Consider the following 12555-nt stretch of genomic DNA (forward strand, 5'->3'; position numbering starts at 1 on the left):
GCGGTGCAAGACGTGCCTTCTGTCTTCCTCGTCCTGCGCCGCCCCTTCAAGATGTTCAACCAATACCAAGTCGCCCAAAATGTCGATCGTTTTATAGCCAATAACAAGCACGAATTCAGATTGAAGTGGACTGCCTGGGCTGTATGTGGGCAGTGTGGGCAGGCTGCCATGTTGCTGTACGTCATTGTAGTTACAGTGCTTATTACCGTTACCGACCAGTAACTGCCACAATAATTCAGTGTATGTGACATGCATGTGTGGAGGGCCTAACGTATCGCTGTAATACATCTTGAAAGAAGCCAAACTAAAACCCTCTTATCTCGTTAATAATGAGACAGTTACGCCCAGAATTATGTTCTGCTGCACAAGGATATTGCCTGTGTACACCTCGTACCTTTGGCAATGCTGCAAGTTAGTTGTAAGATGCAGTACGGAGGGGTTTGTTGCTACATAGCGACAGGTTACTGTGGCCCCGCTGTGCTTGATGAACATCCCTGGCATAGAGGCCACCACCAAGAGGTCGCCATCAGAGAAGTTCTTGTTGGCCCCATGCACTAAGCTCGGTTGGCAGGGGACTGCAATGCCTGCTGACTCTAACGTGGCTAGCAGGTATTGAAGGCACCTGGGCATGCCTATGGGTGCGATGTTCGGGCATTTGTTTGCCCGCATCTCGATTGCATGAGGAAACTCTTCAAACGCTGAGCAATCCTGAGGTGAGGGAAAACAATGTGCCTGTTCTGGAACAGAGCTGTTACAGCGATGTCCTGGGCCTTGTTGGATGCAGCTGGGAGGGCCTATCACGGTGGCTGAGAATCCATCGGGAATGCCTGCTCACGAAAAACACAAGGCAGACGCAAAGCATTTATGAAGGAGCTAGTGAGCATTCCACCAATCGCTGATAGTGTTGAGGTGCCGACACACCAGGAAGATAAAAATGTGAATGCATCTGCCCTTGACGGCACCTACAAAGGCTCTCCGATGCCCAACTTGGTGGCAATAAACATGCGAAGCATCAACAAAATACAAACAGTAACACCACAACGTTGAGGCTATGACACTCAGTTTTGCCAGCTGAGTATTGCCCTTTCAAAGGAATATCGTTTTTAGATGTGTCATAGTCTTAAAGTTTCTGTGTTTTTGTTTGTTTTTGTTAGTGCTTTGAGTGTTTCTTGCCACTAGGTTGGGTATCACCCTATATATATTCTCCCGCCTTCAATAAAAAATTTCAACCAATAGTCTCTGCCCTGAGTGTAGTAATGAGGGCCTTGCTGTTTTGTTTGATTTTCCTGTGTGGTTGCAAGTGCTCATTCATTTATGCATCTTGAAAAAAATGGTAGTTTTCATGCAGATTTCAGGCAAAGGCAAACGAAGCTAATGGATGTTTTCTCAAAACAAGATTGGTGGATGCAGCTTAGACATTTGTCCGCTTTCTTGGACCTTAAGAATTATCTATTTTCTTCACATTTCTCTCCAGCACCACAGAATAGGAATGAACAAGCCTTTGGTGGAGTTGAAGCATTAGGCAGTGATGTGCCCTCTGTTTGAGCCTATGGCCCTTAGCAAATGGTCTCCTGCAGACATCCACCTTCTGAACATGATCATTCGGCTCTTGGGCACCCCATCCGAGGAGTTCCTCGAGAAAATTAGCAGTCTCAGTGTGAGTGAGTGGCTTGCTGAACCTTGACCTGAGAGTGAATTCTTTTGAGTGTGTTTGTTGTTTCACAAAACATGCACGACCTGCAATGCAGGGGTGCCACCAAGTTTTGATGCCGTGTGTGCTTCCTAGTTTTTGCACCCACTTTATGGGTGTCGCGCATTGCTCGGGCAGCTCTGCTCTGATGCAAGGCTCTTTGCCCTTGACTCTTCCCTGGCGGGCCGGGGGGGGGGGGGGTTCAGACATTGACCAGCTCATGCACATCATGAGCGTCACAGGAACGCCTGATGATTCTTTGCTCATGAAAATGACCAGTGAGGAGGTAGATGGACTTTTCTTCTGGCTTGTGTTGCTGCTCGGTCATGGCTCTGTCTTGACTACTAACTGCCTGCCGTGACTGCACAGTGAGCAACAGTGTGGCATTTCTGTTTGCGTGTGCACCATGGCATTGTGTGATATGTTTTTCATAATCTGCAGTATGTGTGATTTCTAGTCAAGCAGGCAGCAAAGGGAAGATTGCAGCATTGGCTGTTGACCCATATACACTGCTTTGGAATCTGGTTTCAATAGAATAGAACAGGGCTTCCCAAGCATGTTGGTCCCAAGGAGCCCTGCTAAGCTCCATGAAGTGCCAATGAGCCCCCACCTCCCCTCCCTCTCTTCCACCTCTAATAGTGAGGCTAGGCATAGCGCACCGACATAGTCCAAACTGGGTACATTCGTTATGTGCCAAGTCAAGAAGGTGTTGCAACCAAGGCATGCCGAGAAAGAATGACAGATTTCAGTGTTTATTATGCAGGGACACTTCTAACATTTCATCACTAGATGTCTTAGAATTGGTGCTGACTCTACTTTGAGTACAGTCATCATCATCATCAGCCTGGTTACGCCCACTGCAGGGCAAAGGCCTCTCCCATATTTCTCCAACAACCCCGGTCATGTACTAATTGTGGCCATGCCGTCCCTGCAAACTTCTTAATCTCATCCGCCCACGTAACTTTCTGCCGTCCCCTGCTACGCTTCCCTTCCCTTGAAATCCAGTCTGTAACCCTTAATGACCACCGGTTATCTTCCCTCCTCATTACAAGTCCTGCCCACGCCCATTTCTTTTTCTTGATTTCAACTAAGATGTCATTAACTCGCGTTTGTTCCCTCACCCAATCTGCTCTTTTCTTATCCCTTAACGTTACCCCCATCATCTTTCTTTCCATAGCTTGTTGCGTCGTCCTCAATTTAAGTAGAACCCTTTTCGTAAGCCTGCAGGTTTCTGCCCCGTACGTGAGTACTGGTAAGACACAGCTGTTATATACTTTTTTCTTGAGGGATAATGGTTACCTGCTGTTTATGATCTGAGAATGCCTGCCAAACGTACCCCAGCCCATTCTTATTCTTCTGATTATTTCAGTTTCATGATTTGGATCCGTGGTCACTACCTACCCTAAGAAGATGTATTCCCTTACCACTTCCAATGCCTCGCTACCTATTGTAAACTGCTGTTCTCTTCCGAGACTGTTAAACATTACTTTAGTTTTCTGCAGATTCATTTTCAGACCCACCCTTCTGCTTTGCCTCTCCAGGTCAGTGAGCATGCATTGCAATTGATCCCCTGAGTTACTAAGCAAGGCAATATCATCAGCGAATATTGTCACGTGGTCGTGACGTCAAAGAACACAGTAGCAATACTGTGAAAGGCAAAAACTAGCTTTTATTGGGCGAACCTGTGCCCACAAAACACGCTACACTTATAGCACAACGAGAGCGGCGAACACAGTCGGCGATCGTCGTAAATCTGATCAGCGGGTCAAGCGCGTCTGCTTTTATACAGCAGTCGTCGAATGTTCCAGACTAATCGTTGGGATCCGCATGCCTTCTACAAAGTTCTACATCATTCGCGTCAAGCGATGATATCGGATAACACAAGGTTCGGTGACAACAGACAGCGGATAGAAGCATCGACAACTTTCCAGAAACTTCGGGTAAATGCAGGCGCGTCCCGCGCTGTGCGATAACATTTGCTAGGCGGCAAAACGTGTCGCACGATAAAGACAAGTACACGTGTCATTACCCCCCCTCTTAAAAGCATCGACCCGATGCTGCAAAAAAACAAAAGTAATAAACAAAAGCACTCGTAGCAAAGAAAAGAACAAAAATGACGAAGTTCGTTAGCGTCCGTAAAATGGTTTAAGACGCACCACGTGGACCACTTCAGGTCGTGCGCGACGTCGCTGTGAATGCGAAATGCCGTCTGGCACGACCTCATAGTCCAGTGCGCCAATAGGTCGGACGACCTTGTAGGGTCCGAAATAGCGTTGCAATAGTTTCTCACTCAGTCCTCGTCGGCGTATCGGGGTCCATACCCAAACACGGTCGCCGGGCTGGTAGTTGACGAAGCGTCGTCGGAGGTTGTAGTGTCGGCTGTCGGTCCTCTGCTGGTTCTTGATTCGCAGGCGGGCCAGCTGTCGGGCTTCTTCGGCGCGCTGGAGATAGGTAGCGACGTCAAGATTCTCTTCGTCAGAGACGTGCGGCAGCATGGCGTCGAGCGTCGTCGTCGGGTTCCTGCCGTAAACCAACTTGAACGGCGTGATCTGTGTTGATTTTTGCACCGCCGTGTTGTAAGCGAATGTTACGTATGGCAGGATGGCATCCCAGGTCTTGTGTTTGACGTCGACGTACATCGCTAGCATGTCGGCGAAGGTCTTATTCAGCCGCTCCGTAAGACCATTCGTCGGCGGGTGGTAGGCCGTTGTCCTCCTGTGCCTTGTCTGACTGTAGTTCAGAATGGCTTGAGTGAGCTCCGCTGTAAAGGCCGTTCCTCTGTCGGTGATGAGGACTTCTGGGGCGCCATGTCGCAGCAGGATGTTTTCGACAAAGAACTTCGCTACTTCGGTGGCGCTACCTTTCGGCAGTGCTTTAGTTTCAGCGAAGCGGGTGAGGTAGTCCGTCGCCACGACGATCCACTTATTTCCCGTTGTTGACGTCGGAAAGGGTCCCAACAAGTCCATCCCGATCTGCTGAAACGGTCGGCAAGGAGGCTCGATTGGCTGTAGTAATCCAGCTGGTCTTGTCGGTGGTGTCTTGCGACGTCGGCGGTCAGGCGCGGCCAATAATACCTTTCCTGTATCCTCGACAGCGTCCGGGAGAATCCAAGGTGCCCAGCGGTTGGATCGTCGTGTAGGGCGTGCAATACTTCTGGACGCAGTCCTGATGGGACAACAAGAAGGTAGTTGGCGCGCACTGGTGAGAAGTTCTTCTTTACGAGTAGGTTGTTTTGAAGCGAGAACGAAGATAATCCTCGCTTAAATGCCCTAGGGACAACGTCGGTGTGCCCTTCCAAATACTCGATGAGGATTTTCAATTCCGGGTCTGCTCGCTGCTGTTCAGCGAAGTCTTCTGCGCTTAAAATACCGAGGAAGGCGTCATCTTCGTCATCTTGCGGCTGCGAGTCAATGGTGGTGCGTGATAGGCAATCGGCATCAGAGTGTTTTCTTCCGGACTTATATGTTACAGTGATATCATATTGCTTCGGCACAATATGTGCGATCACGAAAGGCCAGCAGTGTGAAGACGACGACGACGGTTCGAAGCTTGCGCGGGCTGTCGCCTCTTGGCCAAGCGCAGCGTATTTTCCTTGTAAATATATTTGTACATAGCTTTTCGTCTGCGTCTTCCTACGTAACATATCTGGTGGAGGTGGACGTTCCCTGTACCTCGTCACGGAGCTTCGCAGTGGATGGTACGTCGAGCCTTCCTTCATGGCTCCCAGTGACGACAACCCGACTCCGCCGGCTCCGACACCTGCTGCCACTTCACTGACCTACATCACTCTCCCCGCTCCCCGTGATCCTGGCGTATTCTCGGGCGACGATGGGGAAGACGTCGATGACTGGATCAGCCTGTATGAACACGTCAGCCGCAATAACCGGTGGGACCCTACTATTATGCTCGCCAACGTAGTCTTTTATCTCGGTGGCACACCTCGAGTTTGGTATCGCACGCACGAAGATGAGCTCACCAGTTGGGATTCACTTAAGACACAGCTTCGAGACTTGTTCGGCAACCCCTACGGTCAACAACTTGCCGCGCAGAAGGCGCTTTCCGGCCGTGTGCAGACGTCAACAGAGCCCTATGTCACGTACATTCAGGACGTCTTGGCTCTGTGCCGCAAAGTTGACACCCACATGACTGAGGCAGACAAGGTTTCCCACATCCTCAAAGGCATTGCCGATGACACCTTCAACTTGCTCGTTTGCAACAACGTAGGCACGGTGGATGCTGTTATAAAAGAGTGCCGCCGCCTGGAACTCGCCAAAAGCCGACGTATTGACCAGCAGTTTGCCCGTCTGCCCAACACCCCAGCGACATCTTCCTGTGCCGACGCTCCTCGTCCCAACAGCACTGCCGATGTTACCAGGATCGTCCGGCGTGAGATCGAGGCCGCCTATCCAGCTGCCTTCGACTCCAGTCCCACCAACACATCTGCAGTCACGGTCTCACTGATCCAGGCAGTTGTCCGCCAGGAGTTTGAAAACATGGGTCTTCACACCATCTGCTCGGCCCATCGCCCTGATACCCGCCCGGCTTCTTCCATTTCGCCCTGTCCCGCATCTTCTTACCCACCACGTTTCCGCAACCCATCTGAATGGCGCACTGCTGACGACAAGCCTATTTGTTTCCACTGCCATCGAATCGGGCACATTTCTTGGTACTGTCGTAGTCGCTGGAGTTCCCCGATCCGGTCTGCTTATACTGCCTACTCTCGCCCCTCAAGTGGCCCTTCTCGTCCCTATGCCGCACGCTCCGATAATGCCGCCACTGATTCTCCTGCAACGAACCGCCCCTCTTCTCGTTCGCCTTCGCCCCAACGACGACAATCTCGCTCTCCCCAGCCCCGTCGCTCCTACTCGCCGATTCCCTTCGGACGCCGCTCCCAGCCGGAAAACTAGATGATGCAGCGCCTCAAGGTGACGCTGCATTGCTCCCTACGCCGCCAAATCCTCTTCTGACTTTGCCCACTCATCTGAGCCTTCTTGACGTGCAAGTCGACAGTGTTTCTGTGTCTGCTCTCATAGACACTGGAGCGCATTTGTCCGTAATGAGCGCTGACCTTCGTAACCGGCTCAAGAAAATTATCACGCCCGCCACGACGCCTGTTGTCCGTGTCGCCGATGGCGGAACAGCCCCCGTAATTGGTATGTGTACCGCCCGCGCCTCCTTCGCCGATCGCTCAACAATCGTGCTATTCACAGTCATCGCCCACTGTCCCCACAACATCATCCTCGGCTTAGACTTCCTCTCCGCACATTCTGCTCTCATCGACTGTTCCGCCAGTACTCTCCGCCTTGACCTGCCTGTTCTGGATCCTGCTGAACCCCACCCCAGTCGCCTCAGTTCCGCCGACTTCGTTCGCTTGCCACCTTCGGCACTGACCTACGTTGACCTAGTGTCATCCCCACCAGTCCCCGACGGTCACTACATCGCGGCTCCTATGCAAGACGTCCTCCTTACACACGGGATCACAGTACCCCATACAGTTTTATCTATTACGGCGAATTGCGTCTGCCTGCCAGTGGTCAACTTTGGCTTGACGACACAAGTGCTGCCACGTGGGATGTCTTTGGCCCAGCTTTGTTCATTCGAGGATCACTCCGTAGCATCCATTGCAGTAGACGACACTTCATCCGATACTCCTCTACCATCGCCGTCGACAAATTGTACGATCGCTGACTTACGGAAAATGATTGCCCCCGACTTGCCCTCCGAGCACGCTCGCGAACTCTACCGCGTTCTGTTTTCCTACCACGATATTTTTTACTTTAACGATCGTCCTTTGGCCCAAACTACAGCTGTCAAACATCGCATTAATACCGGCGATGCCCCTCCTATTCATCGCCGCCCGTATCGAGTGTCCCCCGCTGAGCGTCAAGTTATTCACGTAGAAGTTCGCAAAATGCTTGCCAAGAACATTATTGAACCGTCATCTAGTCCTTGGGCGTCACCGGTTGTGCTCGTAAAAAAGAAGGATGGCTCATGGCGCTTTTGCGTGGATTATCGGCACCTTAACAGGGTTACCAAAAAGGACGTGTATCCCCTACCTCGGATTGATGACGCCCTTGACTGCCTCCACGGTGCTCGCTATTTCTCCTCTATTGACCTTCGCTCCGGCTATTGGCAGATTGCCGTGGACGATCTCGACCGCGAGAAGACTGCCTTTGTAACACCCGACGGTCTGTATCAATTCAAGGTGATGCCGTTCGGCCTATGTAACGCTCCTGCCACTTTTGAACGCATGATGGACTCCCTTCTTCACGGTTTCAAATGGTCCACGTGCTTGTGCTACTTGGACGACGTTATCGTATTCTCCCCAACGTTCGCTACGCACCTCGAGCGCCTCTCCGCCGTCCTGGACGTTTTTCGGCGAGCCGGTCTGCAACTCAACGCATCGAAGTGCCAATTCGGCCGTCGCCAGATTACCGTCCTTGGACATCTCGTTGACGCGAACGGAGTGCAACCGGACCCAGGCAAGGTCCATGCTGTTGCGCACTTCCCTGTTCCGACGTGTGTCAAGGATGTGCGCAGCTTCATCGGCCTTTGTTCGTACTTCCGCCGTTTCGTGAGGAATTTCGCCGCCATAGCACGACCACTAACCGACCTTTTGAAAAAAGACGCTCCTTTCCAGTGGGGCAATAACGAGGCCTCTGCCTTCTCTCATCTAATCGACATTCTCACAACGCCTCCCGTTCTGGCCCATTTCGATCCTTCTGCGCCTACTGAAGTCCGTACTGATGCCAGCGGTCATGGGATTGGAGCAGTACTGGCACAACGCCAGCGTGGCCACGACCGTGTTATCGCTTACGCCAGCAGGCTCCTCTCACCCGCGGAGCGCAACTATTCCATCACTGAGCGTGAGTGTCTGGCCCTAGTTTGGGCGGTTGCGAAATTCCGCCCATACTTATATGGCCGATCCTTTTCCGTTGTCACAGACCATCACGCGCTTTGTTGGTTATGCTCATTGAAAGACCCTTCAGGAAGACTTGGTCGCTGGGCCTTACGCCTCCAAGAATATTCGTTCTCTGTCACCTACAAATCTGGCCGACTACACAAGGACGCTGACTGCCTGTCTCGCTACCCGGTAGACGAGCCTGACGACGCCGACAGTAGTACCGCCGACGGCATTTTCTCTGTGTCTGCCTTCGCTAACATCGCCGATGAGCAGTACCGAGACCTATCGCTGCGAGTACTCATCGAGCGTCTGCGCTCTACACCTACCGACGCATCCGTTCGCCGATATGTCCTCCAGGGCGGCATTCTGTACCGAAGGAGCTTCCTCCCTGATGGCCCTGATCTTCTTCTTGTCGTGCCACAACATCTACGACAGACTGTGCTCTTTGAGATGCATGACGCACCCACTGCAGGACATCTTGGGGTAACCCGCACGTACGACCGCGTCCACCGCCGCTTCTATTGGCCTGGTCTCGCTCGCTCCGTTCGACGCTATGTTGCTGCCTGTGATCCCTGCCAGCGTCGGAAGACACCTCAGGTGCTACCTGCCGGTCATCTCCAGGCGATCACAGTCCCTGTGGAACCGTTCTTTCGTGTTGGATTAGACCTGCTCGGTCCCTTTCCCACGTCATCCTCTGGGAACAAATGGGTAGCCGTCGCGACTGATTACGCCACCCGATACGCTATCACTCGGGCTCTCCCTACCAGCTGCGCCACTGACGTCGCGGACTTTCTCTTGCGTGACATTATCTTGCTTCATGGCGCCCCGCGACAGCTGCTTACTGACCGTGGTCGAAACTTCCTCTCGAAAGTTATCGCTGACATTGTGCGTTCCTGTTCCGTTCAACACAAACTGACTACTTCATACCATCCTCAAGCCAATGGCCTGACAGAGCGGTTAAACCGTACTCTTACCGATATGCTGGCCAAGTACGTTTCCAAGGACCACCATGACTGGGACATTGCCCTTCCTTACGTAACATTTGCGTACAATTCTTCCCGGCACGACACCGCCGGATTTTCTCCCTTTTATCTACTGTACGGTCGCGAACCTACCTTGCCCCTAGACACAGCACTTTCTCCTGCTGCGGTCTCAACAAGCGAGTATGCGCGCGACGCCATCGCCCTCGCCGACCATGCACGCCAGCTTGCCCGTGCTCGACTTACTGCCTCACAGACCACTCAGCAGTGTCAGTACAACGCCCGCCATCGTGACGTACAGTTTTCACCTGGTGCGCTCGTGCTCCTGTGGTCGCCCTCTCGTCACGTCGGACTTTCAGAGAAGCTTCTTTCGCGATACACAGGGCCCTACCGCGTGCTGCGCCAGGTTACGCCTGTGACTTACGAAATCGCTCCTGTGGGCTCAACCTCGTCCTCTCCTGTGGCATCTAGTGATGTCGTACACGTCAGTAGGCTCAAGGCCTACTACACTGCTTCCGAGTCCGATCTTTAGTCGCTCCGCGACGGCGCTTTTGCAGCCGGGGGTAGTGCTACGGCACAATATGTGCGATCACGAAAGGCCAGCAGTGTGAAGACGACGACGACGGTTCGAAGCTTGCGCGGGCTGTCGCCTCTTGGCCAAGCGCAGCGTATTTTCCTTGTAAATATATTTGCACATAGCTTTTCGTCTGCGTCTTCCTACGTAACAATATTCTTGCAGTCTTAAGCTCCACCGCGCCAGCCGTCCTGAAGGATCCTTTAAGTTCGCTAGCCAACACAAAGCGTGATGGTCGCTGACGACTTTGAATGGCCTGCCATATAGGTACGGGCGAAATTTCGCTGTAGCCCAAACGATGGCGAGGCATTCCTTTTCGGTTGTAGAATAATTGCCTTCCGCTTTTGACAACGACCAGCTAGCGTAAGCTATCACGTGTTCATGACCATCATTTCTCTGGACTAGCAAGGCACCGAGGCCTAGGCTACTGGCGTCAGTGTGTATTTCAGTATCGGCGTGCTCGTCGAAGTGCGCAAGTACGGGCGGCGACTGCATGCGTCGTTTGAGTTCTTGAAATGCGTCGGCCTGCGGCGTTTCCCACTTGAACTCGACGTCACATTTAGTTAGCTGTGTCAGCGGCTCAGTGATACGTGAAAAGTCCTTGACAAATCGCCTGTAGTAGGCACACATGCCAGGAAATCTACGTACTGCCTTCTTGTCGATGGGCTGCGGGAACTTTGCAATGGCAGCTGTCTTCTGCGGGTTGGGGCAAACTCCAGACTTGCTGATGACATGGCCTAGGAACAGAAGCTCATCGTAAACGAAGCGGCACTTTTCTGGCTTCAGAGTGAGCCCTGATGACCTGATGGCCTCTAGTACTGTCGCAAGCCGCCTAAGGTGATCATCGAAATTTTCGGCGAAGACGACGACGTCATCCAAGTAAACAAGACAGGTCTGCCTCTTCAATCCTGCTAACACCGTGTCCATGACGCGCTGGAATGTTGCAGGCGCCAAGCAGAGTCCGAATGGCATGACCTTGAACTCGTAGAGGCCGTCTGGCGTGATGAAGGCGGTCTTTTCGCGATCTCTCTCGTCGACTTCTATTTTCTAATAGCCAGACTTGAGATCCATCGACGAGAAGTATTTTGCGTTGCAGAGCCGATCTAATGCGTCATCTATCCGTGGTAGGGGGCTATACATCCTTCTTTGCGATTTTGTTCAGTCGACGATAATCGACGCAGAAACGTAAGGTGCCGTCCTTTTTCTTCACCAAGACAACAGGGGATGCCCACGGGCTTTTCGACGGCTGGATGATGTCGTCACGCAGCATTTCGTTGACTTGTTGTCTTATAGCTTCACATTCTCGCGGTATCTCGGTAAGGGCTCTGGCAGAGTGGTCGAGCGATTTCATCGGTTATTATGCGATGCTTGACGACTGGTGTTTGTCGAATCCTCGAAGACGTGGAAAAGCAGCCTTCTTATCGCCGGAGCAGACTTCTGAGCTGCTGTTGCTTAATCACGGGGAGACTTGGGTTAATGTCGTAGTCAGGTTCGGCAACCATGGTCGTCGGGGTAGATGCGGCGGAATCCGAGAGAACAAATGCATTACTGGTTTCCAGAATTTCCTCGATGTACGCGATCGTCATGCCCTTGTTGATGTGCTTGAACTCCTGGCTGAAGTTTGTCAGCAACACTTCAGTTTTCCCTACGTGTAGTCGAGCGATACCTCTTGCGACGCAAATTTCACGGTCTAGCAGGAGACGTTAGTCGCCTTCGATGACACCTTCTACGTCGGCAGGCATTTTGGTGCCTACTGAAATGACAATGCTTGAGCGAGGCGGGATGCTGACTTGACTTTCGAGCACACTTAAGGCACGGTGACTACTAGAGCTCTCCGGTGGTATCGCTTGATCTTGTGACAGCGTTAGCGATTTCGACTTCAGGTCGATGACTGCGCCATGTTGATTCAAGAAGTCCATGCCGAGAATGACGTCTCGTGAACACTCTTGGAGGACAACGAAGGTGGAAGGGTAAGTCCGCTCATGAACGGTAATTCTTGCCGTGCAGATCCCTGTCGGCGTAATCAGGTGTCCTCCAGCGGTCCGAATTTGAGGGCCTTCCCATGCAGTCTTAACCTTCTTCAACTGGGCGGCGATGTGTCCACTCATGACGGAGTAATGAGCCCCTGTGTCCACTAAGGTGGTAACAGCATGGCCGTCGAGAAGCACGTCGAGGTCGGTGGTTCTTTGTCTGGTGTTGCAGTTTGGTCTTGGCGTCGGATCACGGCTGCGTCGTGTTGAACTGAAGCTGGAACGTCGCGTCGTCAAGTCGTCTTTCGTCGGTGTAGTCTTGGCTTCCCGACTTCTTCGGGACTGCGGCGTGTCGTCATTAGGTCGTCGAGAAGGTTTCTTCGTCGTCTTCGTCGGCGGCGGAGGATCTTCGTCAGTTCGACGAACAGCAACCGCAC

At 52.3% G+C, this 12555-nt stretch overlaps 1 protein-coding gene across 14 annotated transcripts in view; it reads left to right on the plus strand.

Moving 5' to 3' along the window:
- Positions 1–12555, plus strand: part of p38b (p38b MAP kinase) — a 434540-nt gene that overhangs the window by 303832 nt on the left and 118153 nt on the right. For 6 of the 14 annotated variants that reach the window (XM_065454289.1, XM_065454290.1, XM_065454284.1 and 3 more), the window contains one exon: positions 1578–1657. The exons of 4 other annotated variants lie outside the window; for them this stretch is intronic. In XM_065454289.1, the coding sequence (XP_065310361.1) occupies positions 1578–1657 (80 nt within the window). Of the gene's footprint in view, positions 1–1577; positions 1662–1896; positions 1977–12555 lie in introns of all 14 variants that reach the window. 4 more of the 14 variants (XM_065454288.1, XM_065454295.1, XM_065454301.1 and 1 more) reach the window with 2 other exon arrangements.

The sequence above is a fragment of the Dermacentor albipictus genome, chromosome 6 (assembly GCF_038994185.2).
Source record: "Dermacentor albipictus isolate Rhodes 1998 colony chromosome 6, USDA_Dalb.pri_finalv2, whole genome shotgun sequence".
In the NCBI taxonomy this organism is placed as follows: domain Eukaryota; kingdom Metazoa; phylum Arthropoda; class Arachnida; order Ixodida; family Ixodidae; genus Dermacentor; species Dermacentor albipictus.